The sequence below is a fragment of the Apteryx mantelli genome, chromosome 5 (assembly GCF_036417845.1).
Source record: "Apteryx mantelli isolate bAptMan1 chromosome 5, bAptMan1.hap1, whole genome shotgun sequence".
NCBI lineage: Eukaryota > Metazoa > Chordata > Aves > Apterygiformes > Apterygidae > Apteryx > Apteryx mantelli.
The window spans coordinates 22,147,458-22,164,117 of NC_089982.1; the positions used below are offsets into that span (position 1 = coordinate 22,147,458).

Sequence of the window (16,660 nt, forward strand, 5' to 3'; positions counted from 1 at the left end):
TTGGTCCACGTTTCTAATACTAAAAAAAAAAAAAAAAAAAAAAAAGCGCATTTATGGTTTCTGAGTCCAGCCCCAGCTGCGTGTTGGCTAACCTGTTAACGGTTACTGGCCGCGCCTAACGCAGTAACCGCCCTTTGCAGAACGGCCTCGCCCCGCTCCACGTCGCGGCGCACTACGACAACCAGAAGGTGGCGCTGCTGCTGCTCGAGAGGGGCGCCTCCCCCCACGTCACCGCCAAGGTGAGCCCCGCCCCGCCAACCGCTGCCAACCGCCAACGGCTCCGCTCCCTGCGCTGCTGCCCTCCCTTCCCCTCCCTCCGTCCCGGCGGGCGTGTGCGGGAATAGCGGGGCTTTCTCTAGAGAAGGTGGGGTGAAATATTTCCCTTCTAGCTTTTAAATCTTCAGCTCTTATCCAGTGGAGGGGGGGAGCTGTTGGGGGAGAGGGTTGATCGCTGATGGGTGTTACGGCATCATACTCGTGCCTGCCACACCTGTTCCTTTTCACTGAAAATTAAGGACTTATTGGGTGTGATGAGACAGGCAGTTCACTCTGTCAATGTACGGCACCTTGTTTTGCAGATGAGTTGCTGAATCAGTATGTATTTATGGATTAATGATTTGACTTTTATTCTAGACTGATTAGAGCTGTCTGCTCCAACTGGTGGTTTGCCATGCAGGACACAACCCTCCTCTTATAGGCAAAACATAGTAATTTTATGGAGAGCTGCAGGTGTTACATGAGTGTAAAACTCTTGTGAGAGATAAGTCTGGTTTCAGCCTTTCTCAGTATCGCACGCTTACTGGGCACACCACATACCCAGCGTGTGACTCTGAGCTCACACATACCCTGTGAAGTCTGAAAGCAGTGAGCAATCTCTTCACCAGATGCATACGATACTGTAGTACTTAGTCTCTGAGGGTGCATAATAAGAGGTGGGATAATGCTCGACATGGAGACAGAGGGCACGCAATGTCTCGGGGCAGTAGCCACAAGTTGCAACACGGGAAATTTCAGTTAGATATAAAGAAAGAAATCTTCATAGTGTGGTTGGTTAAACATTGGAACAAGTTGCCCAGAGGGGTGGCTGAATCCTTGGAGATGCTCAGAATTTGGCTAGGCAAATTTCTGAGCAACCTAATACAACTTGGGAGTTGTTCTTGGTTTCGACCAGGTGACCTTCTGTTGTTCTATGATTCTTTTGGGCCTTCATTGAAAAAGAAGAAATAAATATATTTATGTATGTGTCTGTCTAAGTCCACTTCTGTGTCTGTGAGTTTTGATCATATTTGGAACTCACTTTAGTATTGTCTTATAGTAGAAACCATTTAGTAGAAAATGAATAGGCATATGCAGGATTCCTTCTGGGATTAGCAATAGTATTATGATCTCACTATGTTAGGCAAAGGCTACTAAAAAAGAAAAATAACAAGAAAATTGTTACTGATTTCAGAATGTTCTGACTGGTATGGGACTGCTGTTATATATGCTGCTAAAAAGAGGTGGCCTGTCTTTTCAGTGAATGCATAAGAGCTGCTCCTTCTACTGTTGTGTGTGGAGAGTAGCAAAAGCTGCAGTTGGAACAGGATAGTTTCATAATGCTCCCCTCCAAAAAAACTTGAGACCAACTAACCAAATGCCTCTAAAGAGGCTGTTTGTTATAACCCAGAATTTTCCCCCATAGTGCATTCTAAAGCAATTAAAAATAGGAATTTGTCGTCTTGCCAAAAAATATGATGTCTGCTTTGCTAAAATGGTTAATTTGAACTGAAAAACACTCCTCCCTATGACTGTTTCCAGACAGTAACATGACTGACACATGTATCAAAATTCCATATGCAAGCACAGATCTACCCACACACCCCAAAAAAGCATAATGCAATGAGGAGTGTTCACCCATCACTTTCCACAGAGAATGTCACTCATCAGTCAAAAGTGAATATTTACAGCCTAGGATATTTAAAATGTAGATGTTAAAGTCAGGATAATTTGAAGGTATCAAATTAAGCGTACTGTCAGCTGAAGCTTTGTTCTAGTTTGGAAGGAGAAAATACAGATGGCCAAAGCAACAGAAGAGCCAGACCGCATGGGAAGTGTTTTGCCTTCAGAATATAATGAATTTCATCTCTGGGATAGTGGGAAGCGTACAAAAATACTGTTTTAAGGTGTCTGGCTTCATACACTTACATGGCTGTTGTATTAACTTTCTTCTCATTTTGTTTTCCTGACTGGTGTTAGAATGGATACACCCCTCTGCACATTGCTGCCAAGAAAAATCAGATGCAGATAGCTACCACTCTATTGAACTATGGGGCTGAGACCAACATTTTGACCAAACAGGGAGTGACCCCGCTTCATTTGGCCTCCCAAGAAGGTCATGCTGACATGGTGACCTTGCTTTTGGAGAAAGGATCTAATATCCATGTGGCAACAAAGGTAACTCACAATGGGAGGCAAAGTACTATGGTGGGAGTATTCAGTGAGATACTAAGTGCCGTGTAAGAATGATGTCACATTCCTAGAAATTCTCCACTTCCTTATATATGTTTCTGTGAATTTCCAGAAGTGACAACGGATGGGTGAACAGTAAAAGTGAGAAGAGAATATCTAGGACCAGCAGATAGAGATTAACCAGTTAGCTTATACTGTAGCATTAGTAGCTGTGCTGGGTAACACTCAGGAGGAGCTGCATCTGTTTGCCATCACAAGAGGAAAATGATGCAACACCTAGCTCTGGTAGAGAGGTTACTTTAGACAAAGAGGAGAAAAGACAGGCAAGAGAAAATTGTTTCCAAGTCATTCAGAAAAGCAGGACAGCAGTAGTTTTGCTGTGCTGCAACCTTGCCATCTCTCACGTGTTTCACACATGCTTCCAAAGGTTCACATTAGATGCAAAAGATGAGGAATGTAACATTCTGGAGTTTGTGGGTCCCTGGGTTTATTTAACAACATGTAACAGAAACCTGAGAGCTACAGTCGAAAATAGTTCAGTGATTATGCCAGCAAAGGAACTTTTGCACATTTATTTAACCTTTGGCCTTCTTGCCCGCATGGAAGAAATTAGCAGTGTCCAGCAAAGAATATCACAACAATATTATTTGAGTAGCAAATAAAAAAAAATCCTAAGGAAGATCTTTCTGATCATTTGGATTTTCATGTTTGTATGTGACAGCTACTTCATAGAAAATCAGTTGATTCCTCAAAAAACACCCCATTGCCATAGGTCTTCATAGGTCACCAGTTTTATCCAGGCATTTATATAAAACTTAAGATCAAAAGCCTGCAGCTTTTGCTCAGACAAGTGAAAATGGAAGGTTCAAGCTCTCATTGTCTGGTGTTAAGGTAATATCCTATCTAACCAATGGGAAACAAGGTGGTTTCATTTCTCTTATAAAATGTTTCATGCCTTGTTCACAGACAAGTACCATGTGTATCCCTGCAAGTTTTTACTGAAAAGTTGCATCCATTTCCTTGGAATTTTTGAATGGAATCTATTTTTGGAGTTATTTTCTTCATTCTGACTCATGCCTGCAGTCGTCAAGGTTCCCTCTCCTGTCTGAGGAGTGGGAAGCACGGTGAATGTGCTTCCCACCCTTATTCATTAATGGGCTCCGCAGCTTCCCCAGTGATGTTATTGTGTAAAATCCGAGCACGATCATTGATGTCTGAGATGTTAACTCTGTGATTGCGGTGACATGATTGCTTTGGAGCTGTTTGTCAGTCAGAATAGGAGAAAGATCAACTTTACATTTTTTTAGAAAACCATATTTAGAAGTTGCAGTTAGGATCTCCTCATGTTTTAAAGATGAGAAAATGAGAAAGTCTAAATTTATTTCCTGGTGTAAAGTGGGTTTTTTAATTATTATTTATTTATTTGCTTGTTTTTTACATTTCTAGACTGGACTGACATCTTTACACCTTGCAGCTCAAGAGGATAAAGTGAATGTAGCTGAAATACTGACAAAACATGGTGCAAACCAAGATGCTCAGACAAAGGTAAATCATGGAGTGGCTACTGTCTCCAGTCTGCCAAAAGATGCTATGATTGTAAAGGAATGTTCCATTGAGCTTGCAGTTTTACTTATTCTGTTCTTTTACTGTAGCTGGGTTATACACCTTTAATTGTGGCATGTCACTATGGAAACATCAAAATGGTGAATTTCCTTCTCAAGCAAGGAGCGAATGTTAATGCTAAAACAAAGGTAAAGAATTTTTCATTGCTTGCTTTGCTCTTTATTAAACTTGGTAACCCAGCAGTACTAATACATACCACTAGGTGGCCTTTTCACTAGGAAATCTATGGTTATTCATGCGCAGTAGGTGTCAGCATCTATTGGATTTTAGTGGCAGTGAAATGCCTTCTCTCTGCTACATCTCGGTGGGTAGTGTTCACTAAAGGAAGTCAGATCAGTTAACTCTTTGGGTGTGTGTAAGAGGGAGATAGAGAATCCATTTTATTTTGTTTTTATTTTTACTTGCAAATAACAAATGCAAGCTTGTTTCTCATTTCGTTTACACATATTTTACACCAGTATAATCACCATGTGCTGCCAGACTAGTAACTAACAATTCAGAGATTTTGGGGGTGATGCCAGGTTCTCTCTAATCTGATGGGGAGTGGAGTGGGAAGAGTTACTGCTGAGAAAAGTGTGAGTGGCATGACTTTGGGAGAGGAGGCAGCTGCAGTGAGGGAATACAGCTTACTGAAGACAGGTTTGGGGTTTTTTTTGAGGGGGAGCTGGGTATGCTGTTACTGCTCAGTTCTATTGAACTGGACCAAACTGCCTATAGGAAGGTCTGAATGTAATTCACTGACCTCGGTGGTTTCTTCCAGTATAAACCAGTATGCGCAACAGCCATATGTGATGCATTTTGTATCAAGAAGTGTAGATCTCCTGAATATAAACAAACACTGAGGTTTTGATGACTGTAACAGTGTGTTGCACCCCAAATATCATCACATTACCCTTATCAGAAAGAAAAGGCTAACTCAGGAGCTGCAGGACTTCAGATTAGTTAAAGCTGACATCAGGCAATAGCTAGCTCAGCTTCACTGTGAAGGACTAAATCCATTGATAGTTCTAGTGACACACTTAGTGTTTGTAAGTCCCAATCAAAATCACAGACTTTCAGTCCGCTGAGCGTTTCAGCCAGCTCCTCTGTCCCCAGCCACGACCTATGGGTTTGTTCCATTTCTCAGTGTAGGACTGTTTCATCACAGTGGTCTCAGCTGAATGTGGTAAGCCACAGTTAGCAAAATAAATAAAAGCCTTGACAGGAGTAATGCTGACCCAGCCCTTATGCAGTCATCCAAAATCAATGGGTAAAAAACAGAGATTCCAAAAGAACTGGCCACACTATTAGAAAAACAGCTGATACGCGTTGATAAAGCAGACATTAGCAGGATCCAAATGGTAGCTGCCAAGACATTCAGCTGAGTTATTTAGAGTCTAATTAGGGCGACATACTTGCCCCTTTAATATTAGACCTTATTCCATGATAAAGAGGCCACTGGGCACAATGGACCAGGTTCTGACTCCAGTTCCCTTAGGTATTCCACTTAGAATAATTTCATTAAAATCAGCAAGTTTGTTTATATTAGCAACAGAATGACAGTGACTGATATGACAGTATGGTGCAGTGGTTCTCCAAAAATCCATGTCAAGGGAACCATAAAAATCCTGGCAATCTGTCAACCAGTACTGTGGACTCAGTTTAAAGAGCAAATCCATCCTGGCTGGATTCAGGATAGGCATGTGAGAGAACAAATAACCTCTATTGCAGCCAGTTCTTTAAATAGAGAAAGACTGCAGGATGCTTTGTGCTGTCTCCAGTGAAAAATAATGTGTCTGAACTCTGTTTTAAAGGACTTTCTTGATATTTAAGTGACAATAATAAATTTACTGTGCACTATAGCCTACAGTAAAATCCTGCATTGATTTCTTACTGATGACTACTAGTCCATGCATGTGTACCGTAAATGTAAGAACTGTAACAGTTCTAAATAAACTGGTTATTTAACTAGTTGAATTACTATCACCATTTCACTAGTAACATAAAGTGTTACTTGCATCCATCCATTCAGCTACAAGAGATAAATCTTAAAGTGTGTCACAGAAGCCCAGAAGACCAGTATGAAGCCCCCAGGCTTTACATAAGTGTACAGTGAAGTCAGTTTGGTGTTTTCTTCCTGTTTATTCTCTGCTTGCTTTCAAAGCTAATTGCAAATAATGTTGTAAATGAATTGCCTGACTGGACTTAACACAATACCATCTCTGATCAACTAGCTGAAGTTACTCTGGCTCTGTTTCTTTATTGTGTAACATCAGAATGAATCACTGGAGCGGATAAATACACAGAATTAAACATGTTTATTAGTACAGACAGCATGTACGTATTTTTCAGTGTAATTATGGCTTGGCCAGGCCTTTTGAAGCCAAAGTAAAGCTAAAATTGATTGATATTTGTAATAGGTATAGGTTGTTGGCCTTTTTAAAAGCAAATGGACTCAATCACTGCTGTTAAATTATATATATTTTAAATTGACACAAATATTTTAAAGGCAAGTCCTTGGCCTCCTTTTAAAAACTAAGATGTGAGAGGAAGAAAAACGTTCTCTGCCTCTGCTATGATTCTGTGTCTTTTGCATGCCATTTTAACTTTACTGTTTCTCCTTGTTCCTGTCTTTGATTTGGGGAACAGGGGGATTATCTGTCTTTCTGGAAATTGCTTATATTGTGAGATGTAAGATAATTTGTGAATAAGAATATTATCTTCCTTTATGTTTTCATTAATTTAGGGAAGGAATGCTATTATTTCTGAAAATTTATTATCTTGGGGTAAATTGATGGCATAAATTTTTTATTCAAATGTCTCAAAAGGAGAAGGAAGCAAAATGAAGCATCTAATCTAATTGCTGGTGGTTCTTGTTATTTGTTTGTTTGTTTTTATGGTAATCACCATGAACAACAGAATGGATACACCCCTCTCCACCAAGCTGCTCAACAAGGCCACACTCACATCATCAATGTTCTTCTTCAACATGGGGCCAAGCCCAATGCCATCACCACTGTAAGTCTGTGAAGTGCCTTTGGGACTTACTTCCCTGGACAGTTCTTTTCTTTCCTTTTTTGGGGGTTGAGAGCAAGCCTGTGTTTTGGTGAAAGTATTCCTCGTACAGCTGGTTGTCAGATGTGTAAATGTAACTTCCTTTCCTTTTCCTTATCCTCTTAAGGTAGCTCAGATCAGCTATAACCCATTGTGCACTGAACTAAACATGAAGTGAGGAAACTGATTTCTAAACTGCAGTGACAGGCTGGCCACAACTAGTTGTGCTGTATTTGTTCAGTTCCCCTCTGACTCAACTTTTTTGTCTGTAAAATGATGTCATGATAAGATTTTTTTTCATAAAAGTTAGGGGGAATTCAGAATCTGGGTTTCTTTGAAGATTTGGACCCAAGTCTCTGTCCCTCTATTTACTGGAACTCTGTTTCAAGTTCCTACTAAGCTCACTGATGCTAATGCCTTCTCAAAGAGTATCTTTGCTCTTTGAACTCTGCATATATATACATATATATTTATATTTTTATTTATTTTATATTATTTATATTTATAAATATATTTATATTTTATATTTATATTTTAATATATTATATATGTATTTGTGTGTGTGTGTATATATATATATATGCATGTGTATATATACCTCTGGTGGTAGCTCCTTCTTCACAGGCAGGAACGTAACTCTCCTCTTTTGTGTTAATATTATTATTAGTCACTTCTACCTGGGCAACCTTTAAAACACAGCCAGAAGGTCCAAAACCTGTATGTCCTTCCCCAGAGGCTACCATGTGCATACACTGCGCATTCTTAAATCCAGCACTGGTGCCCTGTTTGGTCCTGGGAACAACCACGTTGAATAAACTGCTGTGAAGTTATCCAAGAGACCAGTTTACATGCCAGACTGTCAACTAAGGGACTGTTGTAGTCAGCTTCTGGGACTAGCATTTCACTAGGTGGGTTCAGTGGAAGGTCTCTACTTGCTCTCAGTCCTCTTGTTACGACTGTCATAGCCCAAATCTAACCCACATCCAAACACAGTCTTAAGGATGTATCTTCACTGCACAGTGTGCATGCTTTCTCAGGTGCTAGCTCCGTTCTTGTCCACACACAGCAATCTTTAGCTTGAGTTACGAGAGAATTTCAACCAGAGACAGCTGGCACAGGGATATGGGATTGGGATATGGGCAGTTGAAGAGCAAGTGACAGTAATAGACAAACCATTCATGCTGTGAGAATGCTGATCTATTCACTCTGTGTTGCTAATCCACACACCCTGTGTTGCTTCAGAGTTGCTGAATTAGACTAATGCAGAAGAACTTAAATTATAGATAACAAAAGCTAGCACTAAAGTAGAGAGAAGCCCTCAGACTGCACACTGCAGTGGCATCACAAGACAAATCATTTCATTGCAAAGAGATGTAGATTGGCTTTCCATGATTCCTCCAGTTTGCCAACACATTCTCCTTTAGTTCAATAAAATAAAACAGTTCAGCTTGCACCCCTTTACAAAGAACCATGGAATATGTCCCTTCCTTCCCTCCCCAAGTGCAGTGAAATGGGGAGCATGGACTGTCACACCATGTAGAACCAAGTAACTGAGAGCTTCTTCTGTGGTCACTTAGGCTGAACTGGCTGCCAGTCACCTAGGCCAGTTCTTCAGGGAAGATGTGTCCTCAGAAATCTTAGATGATTTAGCTAGTTTCTTTTACTTAAATTTTTTTCTTCTATTCATTAAGAAAGTTCATTAATTTTGCTACCTATTGTACATGGCCTTGTGCTACTGTGGACCATATTTTGTAGCAGTTTGAGTAGAATTTCAAATGCAGTGAGACATGGTGATGTAAATCACTGTTCATTTACAGTAACAATCTAAGTTTGTAAAATTAAGTATGCAAATAACTATCTCCCAGGCTATTTTAGTGTTCCAGATAATGAAGGAGAAATAAATAGTCCTAAATAATTACTAGATTATCATTTTAAGGTCCATTTGATGAGTTGTGCATCTGTATGTCATGGGCATTTAAACTGTAAATAAATTTATTTAAATAGAAAATAATCTCAAAACCCCAAGACTTATACAGGTTGTTTTAGTGTTTGTTGCATCGTTATCTTTTGTATACTTTTATTATGCATATGTATTTGTTGTAAGGAGGGGTACAAGTGTATTTGGAGAATACAGCTGTAATCTTGTATTCCCCAAAGGAACATTGTATCTGCTAAAGGTTTAAACAGTTACCACTGAAAGTGAAGCTGTAAGATTTTAAAATACTTTTTTTTAGAAGAATATCCCTAATATAAAGCAGTTTATGCAAAACAAAACATCAGCCTCTGCAGGCAAGACACATTCTGCTTAGTGGAATTTGACTACTTCAGGGTTAAAGCATACAGCACTTTTTTTTTTTAAATTTAGAATAGCAGGCAGATGTAAGTGTGTTGTGTTGCCATGGTAATCAGGGCTATAGTCTTAAAGAAGTTACAAAGACAGAGTCAGATGTAATGGTAAAAAAAAAAAAAAAAAAAAGTGATTTTCCTAGGCTGTGCCTTGTTTTGGATGGAAATGCTGGCTCATGCAGTGTTGAGAGTGATCTCATTGGTTCACATCACAATCCTCCCTCTGATTTCTCTCTCTCTCTCTCTCCCTCTCTCTCTCTTTCTCTCTTTTTCTCTTCAGAATGGTAACACTGCCTTAGCTATTGCAAGGCGTCTGGGATACATCTCAGTGGTCGATACGCTGAAGGTTGTAACGGAGGAGATTACTACCACCACAACTGTGAGTTGTAGATGCATTATAATGTCTCTCTTCTTTATTCAGAATGTTGTCTTTCTCTTCTTACCTCAGACTCTCCATGTATCTCTTTCATGTTTATTTTCAGTTCTTAGGCCCCCCTTTCTGCTGGATTTTTGCAAAAGTGCTACAGTGGTTTGAGTATATCTTTTAAGCATGTAGAATTGTGTGCAGTACATCAGGCTTCACTGAGTTACCTAACAAAATCTACATGAACATAGGTGGCAAACAACTCTTCAAAGGCAGAGTAAAATTTTTTTCTAGACATGGGTCTGAGCTGCAAACCCAAACTTTCCAGAAGTTTGGGAGTTGTTTAGATCCTGGCCTGTTCCTCTATTTTTCTTTTCCACAGTCACATCTCCTTCTCGGTCTCTCCTTACATTTCCACACTTCTGTGACACCTGCTAAGGCTCAACTATTGCAGCACACCACAGCAAGCTTCTTGTGTTTGACTATACCAGCCATGGACTGGTGCCAAGCTTAATGATGCTCGCTAGATGGCTCTGAATCACATCAATCTTCTTTTTACTCTAGTCACTTTCAGTTCAAAGGGATCCTGTTTTTCCAAAACATGTAAAAATCTTTCCATATTTTCCCAATGCTCACACTATTGGTGGTCTCTATTATGACTTCAGGGTTTGTGAATAGTAAGTGCTGAATGTCAGCAGGTTGATACTGTTGCTTTAAGCCACGAAAAACGGGTATATTTTGATGCTCTGAGGGGGAAAGGGTCTCTCTCTTTGGAGTCCTACCTCCCATCTACATCTGTTACAGCAGGTGGGAGGAGAGGACACCAGAAACAGTATGTCATCTAAGAAATAAATTTGAATAAAAATTTCCCTTACTGCATTTTATCTTGAAACTCTGTTTTAAGATAATGCTTTCCTTTTTTAATGCAAGAAATATTAGAGTCTAAAAAACCTGTCAGAACTAGCTGTCATTTAGGAGGTCAGAGATGAAAAATCCAAAGATTACCTAAAAATGCTGCTACTCAATTAGGGGGAGGAATAGAGGAAAGTAAGGGGAGTAAAAGGGAAGGGAAGAATCCAAAATATTTTGAAAAGAAGTGGGAAAATAGTTTTGATTTTGTCGCATTCTGACAGCAAGTCCCACTGCAAACTGAGGAAGATGGAATAAAAGTAGCGTGATATAAGGTTATAAATAGAGTGAGCTATGATTTATTAATGAGCTGCAAAAATCAGATTGAGTCAGGTTTGGACAAGGAATTCCAGCCTAATTCCAGAAGTCTCTTAATAAAGAATGTGTACTTCGTGTATTTAATCGTAAAGCACATCACACATGTACATGCACAAACACATACATATCTATACAGTGATCAAGAAAAAAGCCTAGGTAAAATTTTCAAGAAGCCCTGGCCTCGTTTTCAGAAGTGTATTTTTTAGCCTAAAATGACACCTTTGCTATTCCCCTTTATTGTGTTCTGTCACACTTTTTCCATTCATGCCTGATATAAGTCGTAACTTCCTTTGTATCATGCAATGCATAGCACCGTAGGGCCCTATGTCTTGTTATATATGGGTATAATGTTTAGTAATAATAGGAATTACACTATGAAAAGACACCTGTGAGTTAGTTACTTTGGATAAATGTTTCTTTAAACTGTGAGGGTAATGGACCTTTCTATCAGATACCAGATGCTTGAGGTTTAGGACTGAATCAAACACTCAAACTTAATTGTATAGTTGACCTCTAATACTTACAGTACAAGATTTCAGCTTTCTTTTACATGCATCTGTGTAGAAAACTGTAAATTCAAGCCAGAAAAGCACTGTTTTAAAAAGTGAGTTGGGAACCCTTGGTAAACTCAGCAAATTGTTCAGACGTGCATTTGTCTGAATCCTGTGCATACTTTAGGGATACACAAAATGTAAACCATTTGGCATTGGTGGTGGTGGGGAATGTTGATTAAACATAATTTTGAAGAAGTGCTAAAAGGAGGGGATAAATAACAGGCACTCCATGTAATAAAGTTCTCCAGATGATGAGGTTGGTATTGCCAACCCAGAACATAGCATTTAGCGCTGAAAAAAAGGTGCTGTCACCATAGCTACTTCATTCTCTAAGGTTGTAGCACAGTGATGCATGGAGGATGTTAGGCTGATGCTCTATTAATATTCAAGTCACTGGCATTTGAGATGAGGAAAAATCTCCGGTGCCAAAGCCTTTGGTCTAACTTTGAACATATTTTCCTCTTATTTGCACCAGTGTTGTTGCTAGTGGAACCATGTGAATATTCAGCAACAGGGAGAATACAGTCCACTTATTTTTATTCAGCAGTTGAAGATAAATAGAAAATAAATTTGTGCCCAATGTATTTGATATTGAATGAGCTAGACTTTGAAAGGTTTACTATACAGTTAAGTTTGGGGATACTTAAAGAAATAGGCATAGACTTCCTGTGGACAAATAGATATATGAGGAGCTTTGAGATCAATCATGCTATACTGCTGTTGAGTAAGGAATCACTGAATGTACATACATATAAGCTTATATACATACATGTGAATTATTCTGTGTCAGCATATAGAAACCTGGCCCTACAATGAAAATTACAAATAAAGAAGCCTGAAGTAAAGCCTCTAAAATAAAGTGCATAACTGTGTTCTCAAGAGCACTAAACAATAGTGACTTTGAGAAATAGACATTGAACAATTTTCAAACCCGTCCGTTCATATGGCTAGATTTGGTTTTCAAATTTTGTGAGTATTTGACACTTTTAATGTGCCTACCATCTAAAAAACTTCTAGTTTTGTATAAAAAAATTTGTTTAAGAAAATTAATTGCCAGCTTCTGTTGGGAATTGATGTAGCATTATAGTTGTTGTAACATTAATGATTCATGCTGAGTTCTGTGTTCTGGAGATGACAATATGAATTTTTTCTTTTTCTGAAACACACACCCCCACACACAATTCTGTTTTCCAAACTTTGTTTCAATTGTTAAATTATGTAATAATTTTCTTATACTGAAGGGAAAATCAGGAAAGAAATTAAGTATCATTACTTCTCTGTAAATAAATAATAATGTTGAGAGCATTAGTCAGCCCCCAGATTGTTATTGTACAGGGCTTGTACAAACATAATTTATGAATAAATTGGTATCAGGATAAATAAACCTTAACTACTAGGGTCTGCAGATCTAAGTTAGTAGAAAGACAATATGCAACATAGCTGGCATACTTTTTGTGAAGAACTCTATACCTGTAGTATATACTATAGTATTCTGACATCTTTTCACTCCTGTGTTCTTCTAATCAAATGGATTCCTAGTGTTGGGAACCAAGTTATGTTATATAAATTTTGGTCATACAAGAAACAAAAAAACCCTAGCATTTGTGACTTCTGGGTGGTTCAGTTCTTTCCCCTTTCTTTAGAATTTGAGCACTTCCTTCTGTCCTTGTTTGTTTTTCTGGGCTTTAAGTTATTTTACTCAGTGAGCATACAAACTGGCAGTAGAGAATTTGGAGTACAGTTGTGTAATTACAATTACAATGCCAGTAAATTGGCAATTGCATATAGTACTTTCCACTTGAAAAATATACTGCCCCCTTCACCTGGGTTTATTTCTTTAGTCCAAAGTCAGTGATTTTTTGATTTAGGATTTATTTGTACTTACTGCAGTATTGTGGAAGAGATGAGGTCAGTATCACCTAAGCGATAGCATGCTCTCCACCTGTCACAGCTGGCTTTGTCACCCTACTGCTGCCCGACATTTCTGTCTGAGGAGAGCCATGGGAATGCAGGGGAGAAAGTTGGATATATTGGTGGAGGCATTGCTGAATGCAAACTAATTTTTCAACACAGAGCATGTGTTAGGAAAAACACTGCAACAGAAATAATTAATTTCTTGAATCATGAATAAGATTTAATTTAGGAGGCCTAATTGGGATGACCACTTGAAGCAAATGGCATTGTCTTTTCCCTGTACTTCAGGAAAGTGAATTGAAAACTGCTGTCATGCTTAATGTATTTCAAAAATGTAGAGCAGACTTTTAAATCAAACTTCCAAAATAGTTACACTATTGGCAACTTTGTTATTTATAAAAATGCAGTATCTTATAACAATCAAGAATACTATTTTTGTTAGTTTGTTAGACATACAGAAATATAAATCTAAATCTGGAAATACCTAGCAAGTTTTGTGTAACAAAAGTTGCTATTGACTTCACTGCTTGATATCAATGGGCACCTTTCCCAAGAGCACATTGTGTAAGAGCCTCAGGGTTGGCTGACATTAATTATCACTCAAATTGTATGCTCTTTCACTGCTTCTACATATAACATTAATTTATACTAGATAGATCCCATCCCCAATTGGGAGCAAAGTACTACTGCAGTGGGAGTTTCACAAGACACATCCTGACATTCCCCTCCATGCCAAAGGGGCACATCTGCTGCTACATACCTTAAAGGGTAATGTGTTGAGTCCCCTTCAGAGCTCCTCAGTTCAGCTGACTAGCTGCAGATCTGGGTGGAGCCAGGAAAACATTTATTTTTCTGTTGTGACTAATGCTGTTTTTGATCACTGCTTTTTTTTAAGTGTTTGACATTTTGTCTTTGTATTGTAACACACTGAAGAGTCTCCTGTAGGCAACTTTCTCACGCCTTGCACTTCTGACAATTCCTCTTACTATGTTCTTCATCTCCTTCCCCGGTATGTATCTTGATGCTAAGTGGATGTCCCTGTTCCTGATTCAGTGTCCCTGAGCATCTTCTGTTTCCTAAAATCAGATAAAAAAATTCTTCTAGCATTCTCCTACTCCATGCTATCTCTCACTCCAGCAGTGTAATCCTGGCTGTCCTTGGTCCATACTTGCCTTGTATTGTGATATTTGTAAGCTTTTAGGTGCATAAAATATATCAGAATCTCTGAATAATTTTGTTCTAATGTGTACATGATTTGGGGGAATATACGTGATTTATGAAAAGCATATCATTTGTACACAGTGTATAGTCACTTTTTGGTGGTAGGGCTGTTTCAAGTGATCTGTCTAAATATTTCACATCTTTTTTAGTTTAAAAATTTCCAATTATTCATAACTCCATTTCCAAATGCTTTACGATTTAATAGTTTCCATATGCCAAATACAACTTTTGTGAAGCTCTTCTGTAGACATTACCTAATTCATTTTAAAATCATCTTGGAAACATTGAGCTGAATTATTCTGTGTGCACCATTTATAAATAAATTCACTGAGAGCTTTCCTTTCTTTTCCTTTTTTTTTCTAACCAGCTCATTATCTTTTTTTTGTACATTTCTGCTGGAGTAAATGCTACCTTATAGTAGCACAGAGAACAGGAGCTTCTGAAGTAAAGATGAGAAATAAAATCGGAGGAAAGGGGAAACACATTATAAAATATCTCAGCAGATCCCACTGCTGCTGCTTTTGAAAATTTCCTGCTGTAAACTTTGCTTCTTCTTTTGATGTTTAATTTGAGGATTGATGATTCTGTCTTTGCAGACTGTAACAGAAAAGCACAAGCTAAATGTACCTGAAACAATGACCGAGGTCCTGGATGTTTCAGATGAGGAAGGTGAGTAACTTCGCTATGTTCCATATCACTTATGCCACCTGTAATATAGGCTCAAGATAGCTGCTTAAGCGCTTTGACATTTTCGTTCTGCAGTTCTTGAAATTATGTTCTATGCAATAGCTTTTTTTTAAATGATGTGATCATTATGGGATTTGAATAAGGATGCCAAATATTGACCCAAACTAGAATCCTAGACCCATACTTCTTTTTCAGCCCAAACTTATAATCTTTTCAGAGCCAAATCCTCAAATGTGAGCATTTCTCAACATGATATTTAAAAATTCAAGTGTAAAGCTGTCCCAGAACTGGATTGGATCCTCCTATAAATAGGTATTTGAGCAATAAACTTTTTGGATCAGTGCCACCTAGTTCAGATAAACATATTGAAGAGTTCTGCTTAATTGGAAACATTCTTGTAAGAAGATGCATAAGGTGGAAGGTGAGGAGTTTCTTTGGGGACCTTTTGGCACATGCAAAAGACAGATACATATGGCGTGACATAAAATAACAACATGCTAATAACTTTGGCACTTTGGTCTCAGACTCTGTTCCATGTACAGATAGGAGGCATATGTTGCATCACTTAGCTAAGTCCCAAGAAAATTTCTGGGAACTTCTGGAGGGTTTGATAAAGTACTGCAGTTTCATACTGCACAGAAATAAGGAAATAGCTTAAAAAGATGCATTTCTAAAAGTTTATGACTGACTTCTTAATAAATTTTAATCATGATATCTCATAAGGTATACCTACATTTGCACAAATTTTCTAACTTCTTTTTAACTGTTGGCAATGTTAATTAATATTACAGTATCTTACATATGCCATATGATATAGTTTTTATTCCTTTGTAGGAACAATTTGTACAGTCACTATAATTTAAAAAAGCCCTAGGGATTTAGGAACCCAGGTTACTGGGGTTTTTTTTTTCTTTCACAAAGAACCCAAAGGCTCTTATGGTTCTAAATTACACCAGAAGTTAATGGCATTCATAGTCCTAAAGTGTTTAAGTTACTTTTTGAAATGGGAATTAGGCTGATAAATTATTCTATTGAGAAAAATACTATGTTTGGACTCCAGATACTTCTTTTTAATGCTTACAAAACTGCAAGCAAAGAGAAACAAGTGTTTTAATTTGTATTCAAAAACAGGTTACATTCTATTGCAACATGATCTGTTAAGTTATTTCTCTCAGGCTTGTTTATGCTAAATTTTCTGCTTTTGAAAAGCATCCAGCTACTTGTGTAATGAAGATGATAAAAG

General features: G+C 38.2%; 1 protein-coding gene across 1 annotated transcript in view; it reads left to right on the top strand.

The window, feature by feature from the left end:
* ANK2 (ankyrin 2) overlaps positions 1–16,660 on the top strand; it is a 181,939-nt gene that overhangs the window by 75,219 nt on the left and 90,060 nt on the right. Inside the window, exons 17-23 of the mRNA XM_067297629.1 lie at positions 141–239; positions 2,236–2,433; positions 3,895–3,993; positions 4,101–4,199; positions 6,970–7,068; positions 9,731–9,829; positions 15,327–15,399. Of these exons, the coding sequence (XP_067153730.1) occupies positions 141–239; positions 2,236–2,433; positions 3,895–3,993; positions 4,101–4,199; positions 6,970–7,068; positions 9,731–9,829; positions 15,327–15,399 (766 nt within the window). The remainder of the gene's footprint in view (positions 1–140; positions 240–2,235; positions 2,434–3,894; positions 3,994–4,100; positions 4,200–6,969; positions 7,069–9,730; positions 9,830–15,326; positions 15,400–16,660) is intronic.